Source organism: Antrostomus carolinensis, unplaced genomic scaffold (genome assembly GCF_000700745.2).
Source record: "Antrostomus carolinensis isolate BGI_N321 unplaced genomic scaffold, ASM70074v2 scaffold10264, whole genome shotgun sequence".
In the NCBI taxonomy this organism is placed as follows: domain Eukaryota; kingdom Metazoa; phylum Chordata; class Aves; order Caprimulgiformes; family Caprimulgidae; genus Antrostomus; species Antrostomus carolinensis.
This window is the reverse complement of record NW_010312808.1, coordinates 5,544-18,275: the sequence shown is the minus strand read 5'-3', so window position 1 is coordinate 18,275 and position 12,732 is coordinate 5,544. Positions and strand designations below refer to the sequence as shown.

Sequence of the window (12,732 nt, the reverse complement as noted above, 5' to 3'; positions counted from 1 at the left end):
AGAGTGACTGATAGTCAATTTTTAAAACATTAGGAACACCTCAATGTGCCATGCAGCTGCTTTTGACTACTTAAAGAGTTACACCTACGTGTCTGAAAACAGATACTTAAGCCAATTACAAAACACAAATTTTTCTCAATTAACGTAAGTCTGCTTTGGAGGACTTAATTTCAAGAAGCAAATGTGCTCTCCCTGACACTATATATACACCTGCCAGTAAAGAACTCACCATGTGGGCTGGCAAAGTTAGCTGTTTGTCCCATTGTGATTCCAAGAGAGGAAGGTGAAGGAGTGGGACCAAAGGATGCTGGTGATGGTGCTCTTAAAGCTCCACTAGGTGAGCTTGCAGCATGCAAATTTCCTAATCAAAGACATCACGTCACTCAACATACATATTTCCCATTTTTCTACTATAATTTTTTCTATCAACTGCTACAGCTATCTCCTTTTTAGGGGAGACAGTAAACAAGACTAATGAGAATTTGTTTTTGCACTCAAAGGCTTTATTTTGTACATGCATGAGCATTATATTTTCCAGACTGATTCACCACACAAAGGAAACTTTCCAAGATATTTGGCTTGAAGAATGGCATTTCCCCCTGCCCAGCCCTGCCCCAAATTTAAGTATTTTCAGCTGTTGTGCTATAACAGCTAGGAGGAGAAAACAGAGCTTTGGTGATTAAAAGCTCTTCTGAAGAAGCAGGTATTTAAAATTAACAGGTTTTGATCTGAGCAAGTTGTAAACCATAAGAATGAAACTGTCCCAAATATTACACAGCTAAAAGATGACAGTTTCACGGAATGTTGGGGGTTTTGGGGTTTTTTTTTCGCTTCAAAATGTACTTTCTAAAATATGCATGGCAGGACTTTGCTATTTTTCCCACAAATATGAGGTGCATCCTCTTGACTAACTCAGAGCTAAACACAGCTCAAATAACAGAAAAGGCATGCATGCACAAAGAGCTGTGTGTCTATTTCCAGCACACAATTAGCACACAAACTCTCAGCCATCTTACCTGGTGACTGTGTGTGCATCATAGATGGAGATGGTGTCACTGTGTTGTGATAGGAGGTGGGCGGTGAAGTAAGAGGATATGCTCCTGATGCTCCTGCCTGTTTTGCAAATGGCTGAAATTGTCGAGAGAGGACAACAAAAATTTTTGATCATTTTGTGCTAAAACTAAAGTTAAGCATGTGCAGAAGAATACTAATGAGAGATTGGTCCCCACCTATGAAATCTTACAGGTCCATCAACACAGTTGTTTCTCTATATCACCTTGTTCAGTGCTCAGTACTTATTTCAGTGACTTTTTACAGTTTCTCCTCAAGACATAATACCTCTGCACCTCATTCTTTTTTATCTGCCACCCTGTAACAGTGAAGATTCTGTGACTCCCCCTCCCACCTTTTATCTTAAACAGTTATTTTCCCTCCCTCAGTCCTTCACTTCTAAGGCAGCAAGTCTCACGTGACCTTCCAAAGCTGCAGTTCATATGCTATGGGCTGTTTACACCGGAATGAGAAATGGCAAAATAAATTAGTATGTTTTGCCCCAAGGGGAATTCACAGTAGAGCAGTTCTATAGTCTCCCTTTCCATTTTTTAATGCTAATCCTTTTACAGTGTAAGTCCTTGGAAACCTACAGCTGTGGAAGACAATGAGCATGTCTTATTTTGCCTGGAGGGTACCTGTTGCTGTGGCTGCTGCAGCGGCTGCTGGGGCTGAAGCTGTGATATCAAAGAATCCATCATGTCTCCTCCAATAGGAGAAGGTGGGTTATCGTCTTCATTTACAGATCGTCTTCGTGCATCCTGATTGCTGTCAACAAACATGTTCAGGAATGTCTGTGGAAAAATCAGTTTTGTTAGCAAATCCTATTTGAGCACATAAATGAGCACAGTATTTGCTGAGCTTTGATGCTGTCTTTATCAGCTACAGCACATAAGAAACAGGCAGATCTCTAGAACTAACTACTAGTGGGCATTCATTATACACAGTATGAATAGTCTGCAAAATACATTGATTCATAAACAGAGCTTCTCAGTGGATATTTAAGCTTATGTGCCCTTTAAAAAAGGGGTCTTGCATCACCACTGATTAAGAAACCTTGCTCATTAACATGAAATATCTCTAGTTAATTGCATTACCATCATTTTTCTTTTTTTCCTTAAAAACAAGGAAAAGCCTATACCTGGAAAGAGCTGTTTCAGAAAAACCCATCAGTATCCAGAACCTACTGGGCTGTTGTATCACACCTACAACTACCCTGTTTGGGTAAGAAAGCCCAGATCACCTCTTCCATAGCATTCTCTTGTACCCAGAGGAATTTGCCAAGCCTCTTGAATTACTTCCTTCTCTACCTTTCCAATTTCATTCTCTTATACTTTCCACTGGTATCTACAATCCCCTTCCTCTTCCCAACAGCCTTCCACTTGGAACTTGTGAAAGAGGTAGATGTTTAGGATCAGCTAAATGCAGTACCAGAGAATCAGTGTTCAGTTGCAACTGTCAGAAGAAAACATTAGCAAACTACCCTGTTTCACAATGGGTGCCACTTTCCAAGACTTCAGTGTAAGTAGCACTTGTACAAGCTGCCCTCAGCTAAGGTATTCTGTCAGTGTGCACGGATTCATTGTTCAGGAAGAGCAAACCAGCACTGTATTGAGAAGCAAAGCCACAGGCTCCTGACACACACACTGGTCAAAACTATTTTAAAAGAGAAGTTTCTGTCTAGAATCATCTGACACAGAGCATTTCCTCATCTGCAATGTATGAGCATTGTCCAGCCATACCACAGTTTGTGAGGAGCAGTTGTTAATCCTGAAGAATACATCTAGTCTAGTCACAAAGCTTCAGCAAGTTTTAACAGAAGGATGCCTGAAGTAGCCTCTATTTTTTTTTTATTACATAGATAGGAAAAAAAACCCCTGACACTAGTTTTCTTAAAGAAAATGTTTTAATTCAAACTAATTAATAAATCTACTGATAAATCAGAAAATTCCTTCTGTGCTCAGAATTTTGGAAGTACTGCAGCTCTTCCCAAAAAAAGCTGCACAAAGCTCTTCACATCAGATCCATACTTCAAGTTAGAAGCTCATTTATTTACAACATGCCAGAAAACACAAAAATTGTCACCTTTAATCCAGGCGCAGGGTAAAAACCTTCAACTATTTTGCTGTTGTCAAAGAGACTGTACGCCCCATCTCGTATGGCTACGACACCACGACTCCGGCAGTAGATGTCAATGCAGTACATGTTCCTAAAAGCCAGCCTGATGTGCGTGGGTGACTGTGGCAGAATTGAGAAACATTGATAGGCAGTGTTGGTGCGTTGAGTCAGACCCAGCATGGGCACAGTTGGAAGTTTGTTGATGGCATTTAACGGAGCCTGAGTGTCAAACAAAACCTGAGAGAGAACAGAAATTGAGAGAACAGGCAGCTTACCTTCAAGTAAAGGTCAGGGAAAATGGGGTATGGGGGGATACAATCTTCCCCACACCATTTTCTGCCAATGAGATACATAAACAACCATAACACACACACACAATTTTTAAGAGAACAGTTTAATCAGAATTCAGCTCTTAATTATCTAGCACTTCTCTTGAGAGACATTTTTAAAACATTACCTGTAACAACTGCACCACATTCGGTGTTTTATTAAACATCTCCTGGAGCTGGTGCAGAATTGTGTTGTGACAGTTACTGCAACCTGAGTTTGGGCCAACAGTTCCCAGTGAAATATGGAACTTCTGGAGTAGGGAGTTCCACTGAATGCTAATCTGCAATGTCAAGAATAAAATGGTTTTGGAAACAAAATCCACACTGCTACTCTGGCTACTTACTAACAGTCCCAATAAAATGCACATGGACATACTCTTAAAAATTCAGCTTAGAACATGAACACAAAAACCTTCTAGAAAGCAAATTTCAAATGCATCAGCTACTTTGCATCAGTTGCACACAAAAATATATTCTTAATCTGTAATAAACGTGCACTTACTTCCTCCTTTACCTTGCTTTTAAGGCAAGGGTGTAAGCAAGTACTCAGTCAGTTACCAAAGTAATTAATAACCTGTAAATTCAAATACTACAGACTAAGCTAGAGTTCTGAAGAAGGGAACAGTACTGCTCCAAAATAATTAAGAACCATCTCATTTGAAAGCACAGTACTACATTTAAAACTTTGTTAGTCTCTTTTCTTCTAAGGTAGAATTAGGCACTCAGCTTACATATATCTCAGTACAGCAGTGACCAGTAGCAACACTTACCCTAAGTTTGTCAGAAAAAGGCTGCCACACAAACTTTCATCAATCAGGAGCATACAACTGTCTTTCCCAGTATTTAAAGCATCTTACACAAATTCTCAAAAATTCTGAACATCCAGTAGCCTAGCAAATTAGCAGTCTGGCACCCTCTATTTCTGTCTTTTCTACATTCATCAATATTAATTGCACAATAATGTAATACAGGGAAATATTTTCTAGTACAATTCTGAGAACTCTAAGTCCACCCATTCTGTTTTCAAATATACATTTTAAGTGCACTTTGGAGTTACTTACTGAGCTTCCCTTGGTGGTTCCATAACAAAGGATAAGTTTTCGGTAATTGTAGATACGGACTTCTGAAAAAATGTTTAAGTGGTTGGGTATGTCTTTGAAGAGAGGAGGGAAAAGAGTTAGAGTGAGAAAACCACAGTAATCTGTAAACACATCATTTTAATGAAAAGGAGGTGACTTCTGTACCTGGTAAGGATCGTGCAAACTCCAGGACACATTCATACAGCCGAGCGATACTGTTCCAGTCGTTAAGGAACATCTCGACAACTTTGCGACCTCCAACTGGTTCAGATAACTGGTTTTCGTACGTCAGGTAAACATGACGGGTTGGTCCTGCAGTGTTAGGAGATGGTAAACACTGATTAAACTAGTGGTTCCCAAACTCTGGTTTACAGACTAGAAGGGAACTGTAGCAAGTGACCAGGAATTCTATTTAAATAATAAAAGTGCATCAACTCAGCAGGCAAAATTTTGATTCAGGTACACTCTGGTTTATTAGAAATCTTAAGAGCAGACAGTTGTCCAGTAACACCAAAACATTAGAACTACTGGAACAGACAATGTAAACCACAAAGAAACAAAATGTACCAGGCTTCCTAGATAAAATTTACCTTGCTCCCTGGATGAAGTGCTATTAAGTGGACAGTTTGCAAACACCAGCTCAGCCACCCATGTGCGATTGTTTCTACCTTGTAATCGGAAAGTGCAATCAAGAAGAGATCGGTCCAGAGCCTTCTGTGTTTCCTCGTTTACACCTTTACAGGGAGGAATTCTATTCATGAAGAAAAAAAAGGATCTCAATTATACACAGTACAGTTCCAAAACTAAAAATACTACCTTCTAACATTTCCTGAAGGACTTCCAAGTCTGGACATGAAAGAATGAACAAATCAACAGCAAAGACAGCTGGACTGCACAGCAAGATGTCCTCTTCAAGGACTGTAGTAAGTGTGTTACAAAAGTGCCCTGAGTTAAGACCAATTTTTATATGGATTCAACACCTGCAAATTGCAAACTGTTAAGCGATCTGTTGAATTGCCCCCATCTCCTGGTGAAAGAAAGAGCACACCAATATAAAGCTTTTATACAGAGAAACAAGCCAAAAAAGATGAAAATAAGTAAGTTCTGTGGCAACTTGAATTCGTAAATGAGTTTGCCTTCTAGAACAAGCTCACTCTAAATGCAATGAACAATCTGGCAGTTATCTTAGTACCCACTAATTTATTCATATCCCAATGTGAAAAAATGAGCTCAGGGGACAGACTAAATAAAGCTTAAGTAAAAACATGCCAAACTTTTTCAAATCCCTTGTGAATCTATTCAGAAAATTCATGTATCACAAGTTTGCAGTGCTTCTCTGATCATATGCAAAGTTTAAAAGGAAAGTCCTGATGCCTTTAGAGACTGATGCCTTTCTATCACTGTACATTTCTGCAGCATAAAAGAAACTAAGCAGGTTTTACTCTAGAAGGTGTCTTTTTTGTTTGTTTTGTTTTAAACTGATATAATCTGTTTTACTTCATAACACAATCCAAAGTTTAACTGGTGAAGCTTGAAGTAGGCTCCAAGAAGTGTGAAAAACTGGCTGGACTGCCAGGTAGAAAGCAATATGGTCAATAGCTGCATGTCCAATTGGTGGCTGGTTGTGGCTGGCATTCCTTGGGGTTAACACAGAGGCCAATACTATCTAACAATTTCAATAACCCATGTGATGCAAAGGAATAGCAAGTTTGCCCAAGGCAGTTGTGGATGCCCCCTCCCTGGAAGTGTTCAGATCCGGGCTGGATGAGGCTTTGAGCAACCTGGTCTAGTGGAAGGTGTCCCTGCTGATGGCAGGGGGGTGGAACTAGATGATCTTTAAGGTCCCTTCCAACCCAAATCATTCTATGATTCTATGATTCAACTGTCTTTTCTGGGACTCCTTGCATTTTCCTCTGCAGTGTCACATACTGGTAACTGTCAAATAACATATGGAGTACGTAGGCCTCTGATCTGACCTAAAATTGCAGTTACATGTTCATGAATCATCACCATATCTTTCTTAGCACTGCCTGGATTTTAGGATTGAGGACTGTCAGACTGTTTTCAGAGCTCCCCAGTTTAGACTAATGAAAGAAACAAATTATAGCTGGCTCCATGTCTACTCTTATTTTCCTCTTTCTCCAGCACTGCTTCACATGAGAGTGCAAGACACACAATAATAAAAAAAAAAATAAAGCCAAAAAACCCAACCCCAAAACTCTCCCCCACCCTGATATTTTTAGTGTTACTCTCCAAGCATTCCTTTTTTCTCTCAAGATTATGTACAGTAATAAAACGAAACACAGGAGCATATCCTCTTACTTTAATAAACGTATCGCATGGCTGAAGCCATCTCCTTCTACTTGTACTCCTTGGTGAGGAATGTCCATATTAGATAACTAGGAACAAACAAGAAAAATGTTATACAAAGCAAAAAAAGTCAGGCAAAATAACTGCAAGGATTTTTTTTCAAGGATTTTTTTTTTTTTCCTAAGGGTGACAGATGTTTCACATCCTCAAGCATTGGAGAGCCAAAAAAACAGTCTGTGCAAATCTGGTATAAAGTTGTCTCCCACCCTCTCCCACAAGTGTGTCTTTCATCCTCTAGTTTTCTCTCTCCCCTCAACTTTTCAAGCTTTTTGCAGTGCTTGGTGTTAGAGAACCAGCTCTAACAAGACTAGAGCAACCCAGTGCAGAACATCAGTCACCCGGGCTCAGCTGGCGGGGGAACACATGACCACAAGTGTGCTGAACAGTCGCCCCTAGACAAAAGAATCAAGAGTAGCAGAGGGGAAGAAAGAAACAGAATATTCTAAAATACATACCTCCATACGAAGCCCTATGAATGGCATATTTGTATCACACATGGCTACAATATGAGCTAGCACTTTATTGAAGGCACACATTTCTCCCGACCGTTTTGGTTTCTTAGGTTCTACGGAACATGGATCACCAGATAGCTAGAATTAAAATAGAGACAAATGTACTTGAATATTTGGAATAAATATTTTGAAAATATGTCAGGGAATAATTTAATTCAGCCAAGTTTTAAATGAATCACAGCCTGAGCACAAACTTCTGAAAGGATCTGGTCCACTTCAGGACTGAAGCAATTCAGTTGAAGTAATTTTATAATCGCCTCCTTCCTTAATACAGTATTTACATATCACTAAGACATGTTAGCCTGACCCCAAGAAGTAACTCTTATCAGCCCCTGCAAGTCTTTCAAAGACTACACCTACAAGGTGCAAAGTATATCACGCAGATATTGGTGCTTTGCCTATACGAGCTACTCTGGCTACCTCGGCACAGTGCTCTGCCTTGGCTCTTCAGAACAGCTGAGAAGGCCTGGCATGAATTAAAAGACAACTGTTGCAATATAGTTTCCCAACATCTCCCTAGGGAAGCAGTCCAGAGAACCAAGCTTCAATACAAGTAAGATGTCAGCCATACAAACTTGTGAAACAACACTCCCAAAGCTGGAATTGATGCTCAGAACATGTGTTTAGCATTCACACTCTGTAACCAGCCCAATGGCTTTTGAAGCACATACCTTGCGCTTGACACCGCTTTTCATTTGTTTCCCGCTTTTTGTATCTAGTACCAATTCTTCAATGTTTGGTTTGAACTGCTGTAGTAAAAGTGCAGTAGCAGGGCTGTCATCTCCTTCAGCATAGCTCACAGAGAGAAAATGGTACTTGTACTCTAATTCTGTGGCGTTGCCAGGAACATCAAACATCTCTACAACCTATATTTAAACAAAACAACAAATTGAGAAGACCCTGAAGCTAAGAACACGTCTACACCAGGTTCTATCCTCTCCCTCTCAAAGAAAAGACATTAGTCTTCTTCAAGATATTAATACTGTAGCCAGGAAAAGGATCTGAGAAGGAAGACTGAACTTTCAGGAAACATAAGGCTAATGGGAAAGTTGCTGAGTAATAAACCTTTATGTCCCCATCTCTCTGTAAGCCTGACTGTGTAATGAACCCACTGAATGAGAGAAGGGGGGGAGAGAGGAGAGTCAAGGATTCCATCAGCCACTTGGTTCCAAATATTAGAGTTAACAGTACAACCACCAGCCCCTCTGGTATTATCCATGGCTGGGAGCAAAAGACAGAAGCATTTTTCAGTTACTTACAATGTAGTACTGCGGCAGTCGAGTGAGTTTGATAAACAATTTGTGTTTGGAAAGGCTTCCCACTGGATGGCTAGCGTAATTAGCTAGCTGAAGAGTTTCACTGCTCACTGTAGGCAGATGTTTTATAGACTGTTTGCAACGTTGCTGTCCAAGCCAGAACCTTGCATTGAAATAAAGGTATTAGTACCCTGAGACTGTTCGACATTATTCTAGTACACTGCTGTATAGTTATATTCTAAGTCAACATTTATAATTGTCACACAAGTTACATACAGAAAATCACAGAGAAAATTTAATGACTTTATATTTTCTTATTACTATCTTTATGTATTGTCTTCAGCTTGACTAACAGACAGCTATTAATTTAAAAAGAAAAGCCTTGAAATTATTCACTGAAGGGATACATAAATAACTTTCTATACACCACAATATAAAAAAGAAGGAACAAATTAAAAAACATGCAGATTACAGTTATATTACAATTTGGAATCTTTGATTATTCTTTGGTATAGAGAAGAAAATCTTTGCTCCCAGATGCTGGTAAGCAATATGGTAAAAAAAGTCACCAAAGCGGGATATCACTCTAGATGACGTCATAAAGAAACTCATTCACTTGGATAATTTTGGACATGAAGAACAACACGCAAGACATCAAATTTATTCTAATGTTTGTTGTGGTCCAATGGATTTTGGCTGTTATGGCAAGGCCAGAAAGCCTAGCTAGGCTTGAAAGGGGCTCAGATACGTGTGGCTTGGTTTTTCAGTCAATCTTCCACTGAAAACAGCAGTGGAAAGTGTGGGTGCTCAGCATCTCTCCATCATGACACACAATGTTTGTTCTTGTAGATACCTGCTAGATATAGCTGTCCTAAAAGACGTTTTGTGGGACTGTCTAGCTTCCTCAAAAACTGCAGCACTGGCCAAGCCAATATCTCGAGCACATATTTATAACAAAGGGAGGTTGATTAGTTTCTCCAGGGTGCCAGTGCTTCGTGCGTCATCACGCTTCTTTTAGTAGCAAAATTCCTCAAATAGAGGTTTCGCCCTGCAATTAGCTCAGAGTACTGGGAATTTCCAAAATGACAGAGCAGGTGGAACTTAGCTTTCATGCAGGTGCAAACTGTATTTGCATTATTTGCTACAACTTCTTATGGGAGCCAAATGTATATTGTGCTTAAATCTCGGGGCTTTATGGAAGGAAGATGAGAGGTTTAAACCAGCAAGGGCTGAAGTGTTACAAGATGAACAGATATTATTTAAATCATCCTAGGCCACTTCCTGGTTTTTCCACTGTATTGTGAGAAGGGAGATTGTTCTTGCTGAGAAAAAAGTAGAGTTCAGCTGTAGAATCAGAGTGGAATGAAGGAGACAGAAAATGAACATGAACACAAAAGGAGATCCTCAGGAAGCAAGTGGTCTGCTACCCAGTGAAAGTGAAAAGACTTCAATGCAGAGTGTGAGCATAGCAATGCACGAGGCTATGTGTAAGGGGATGGAATAAAGGAGAACTATGGAATCAACTCCAAGCAAAAGCAGAATTTCCTGCACCCGTTCAGAGGAGACGGCAAATACTCAAGGTTGCTTAGAACAGCAAGGAAGTATATCCCCTACTGTGGTAAAACACAAAGCCACGTAAGTGTGATCATCCAAAATACAAATACGGTGATTCATTCTATGCAAACTAAGTGAATCATTCGAGTCACTTACTTGAGCTGCTGGAGCCAAGGAATGATACGCTTCATATCATCATTAACAGACTTCTCTATGTCATCGAGCGTCAGTTGATCTGCAAGAACATTAGGTAAGTGAATGGTCTTAACATCTGCTCTTCAAACAAAATTTAGACCTTTTAATTAAAGTGTCTCATCTAATGTAACAAACAATTAATCACAGAATGATAGAACAGCCCAGGTTGGAAGGGACCTCAAAAGATCATCTGGTCCAATCTTCCATGGGAAAGAGAGCCTAGATGAGGTATATCTAACACCCTGTCCAATTGCATCTTGAAAACCTCCAGTGACAGGGTCTCCACCACATCCCTGGGGAGGTTGCTCCAGCGATTGATTATTTCCACTGTAAAAAACTTCTTTCTTATATTGAGATGAAACCTCTCCTGGTACAACTTGTAATTGTTGCCCCTTGTCTTCTCCATGCGGCTCATTGTGAAGACAGAGACTGAGATACACAACAAATGATCCATAATGCTTGTAAAACCACAGCAGTATGTTATTAGGCAAATAATCTAAAATAACTGACTTTCCTTCTTAAGTAATCTGAAACCTGAAGTTATGACTTGAACAGTAACTCAAGATGTATAAAGTCACATAATACAATTCTCAATCAGGTCCATATGAAATGACCACATCCATTAACAGCACAACTCGGGAATCATGAATTATAAAGAACATGCATTGCAATGATGCTTAACAGTATTTAGTCTGTTGTCCTCTTAAAAATATACCTATCTGAACTGTGACTCTTAAGCACAAAGATCCACTTCTCCATTCCTCAGCGATGACCCAAGTGTGGTGTTCATTTGCGTTACCCTTATTTACTTACAGAACTTCACAGATCTGACAGAACTGTTCACACAGAATTACCTCATAAGGCAGGATTCTTGCAAGATATTACAACCTGGTTTTGCACCACTTACCAACGCCGTACAGCATCAGTTGAAACATTCCAGAGTGGAGATCAACAAATACATGCAGACACTCTGATCGACCACATGGTTCCAAAAGTGGAATTACAAGAGTTGGAAGAGCCGTCTCAATGAATGCTAAACGAAAATTGATATTAATAATTTGACACAAAATTCAAGCTCATCGAATTAAAACTTAGTCCACTGTAATCACAAAGCCCATCTGTTTTTATAGAAGCAATCTTCACTTGCACATTATTACACTGTTAACACAAAGAAGGAACTGAATATAAGAATTTATCTTTGAAAATAGTGCTAGTAACAAATCAACAAGAAAAGACAGATCAAATTTGAAGATTATTAATCCTTGAATATCTTTTAACTCACTACTTCACGATTATAAGTTCAATTCCAATCCCAAGAGTTTCAAAAACAGTTTAAGTCTCATCCAAAGCTAGCTCAAGACAGTGAAGGATCTGCTTTCAATTCTGAACATTTACAAGTTTTACAATAGACAACTTTTAACCCTTCAACCCAGATTATAATGCTCTACCAGCTCATCTATTATACTGCATGATAGGTATGAGTATTTTACCATTATCAGTGCAGAATAATTTAAAGTTGTCTTGCTAATTCTGAACATATCTCCCTTTATTTTGTCATACTTTTGTTTAAACTAATGAAAAGAAGAAAAAAGGAAACCATTCCTAGGCACAAATGGAAATAAACTTGGAAGAAACTTCAGTAGAAAATACATACAATTGTCATTAATGTTGTAGCTCTTAAGAATGGCTTTCAGCTCCTGGAGTTTTTGATGAGATCTTGCATGGACACTATCTATTAGGAGTTTCTCTATTGATAGGTGGTCAATCTGCAAAAAAGGAAGGTACTTGAGCAACTTCAAATTTGATGTGTAGACTTTATGCAATTGCACATTGGAACAAAGCTACTTAATAAAACAATCACATTAGAAAGAACTTGCTTAGAACTGTGGTGAACAAAATGAACTATTAACTTGAGTATTTGGATCACTATAAAATACAACAAACTAACATAAGATTCTGTCTGTGCAGCAGGCAGTGGGAGTGTTTTTGAGAGAAGACTAGAAGAAAATGTAAAAGAAAAGAAGTTTCACAAACAATATTTTTACCACTCCCTGTGCAGACCTACATGTTCTGGATCAAGGCTGTAGTATATTCCAGCTTAATATGCATCTCTTTATAACTAGCTTAAGCTAAGGAAAAAAAAAACCCAACACCACAAAACCCCCATACCCAACACTCTATTAGAATATGGTTGCCTCTACACAAACACATATGTAGCTGTAGCATGAAATACAACTCACTAGTTTTAGTCCTGCTCATGGGGCAACAA

The 12,732-nt window shown here is 39.1% G+C and overlaps 1 protein-coding gene across 1 annotated transcript in view; it reads right to left on the bottom strand.

Annotated features, from left to right (window-relative positions):
* MED14 (mediator complex subunit 14) overlaps positions 1–12,732 on the bottom strand; it is a gene marked incomplete at its 5' end in the record, with an annotated part of 26,015 nt that overhangs the window by 8,938 nt on the left and 4,345 nt on the right. The window contains 15 exons of the mRNA XM_010167130.1: positions 230–361; positions 1,017–1,128; positions 1,689–1,844; positions 3,136–3,405; positions 3,626–3,778; positions 4,559–4,650; positions 4,742–4,888; positions 5,167–5,327; positions 6,899–6,975; positions 7,402–7,536; positions 8,130–8,324; positions 8,718–8,877; positions 10,425–10,503; positions 11,371–11,496; positions 12,118–12,229. Of these exons, the coding sequence (XP_010165432.1) occupies positions 230–361; positions 1,017–1,128; positions 1,689–1,844; positions 3,136–3,405; positions 3,626–3,778; positions 4,559–4,650; positions 4,742–4,888; positions 5,167–5,327; positions 6,899–6,975; positions 7,402–7,536; positions 8,130–8,324; positions 8,718–8,877; positions 10,425–10,503; positions 11,371–11,496; positions 12,118–12,229 (2,107 nt within the window). The remainder of the gene's footprint in view (positions 1–229; positions 362–1,016; positions 1,129–1,688; positions 1,845–3,135; positions 3,406–3,625; positions 3,779–4,558; positions 4,651–4,741; positions 4,889–5,166; positions 5,328–6,898; positions 6,976–7,401; positions 7,537–8,129; positions 8,325–8,717; positions 8,878–10,424; positions 10,504–11,370; positions 11,497–12,117; positions 12,230–12,732) is intronic.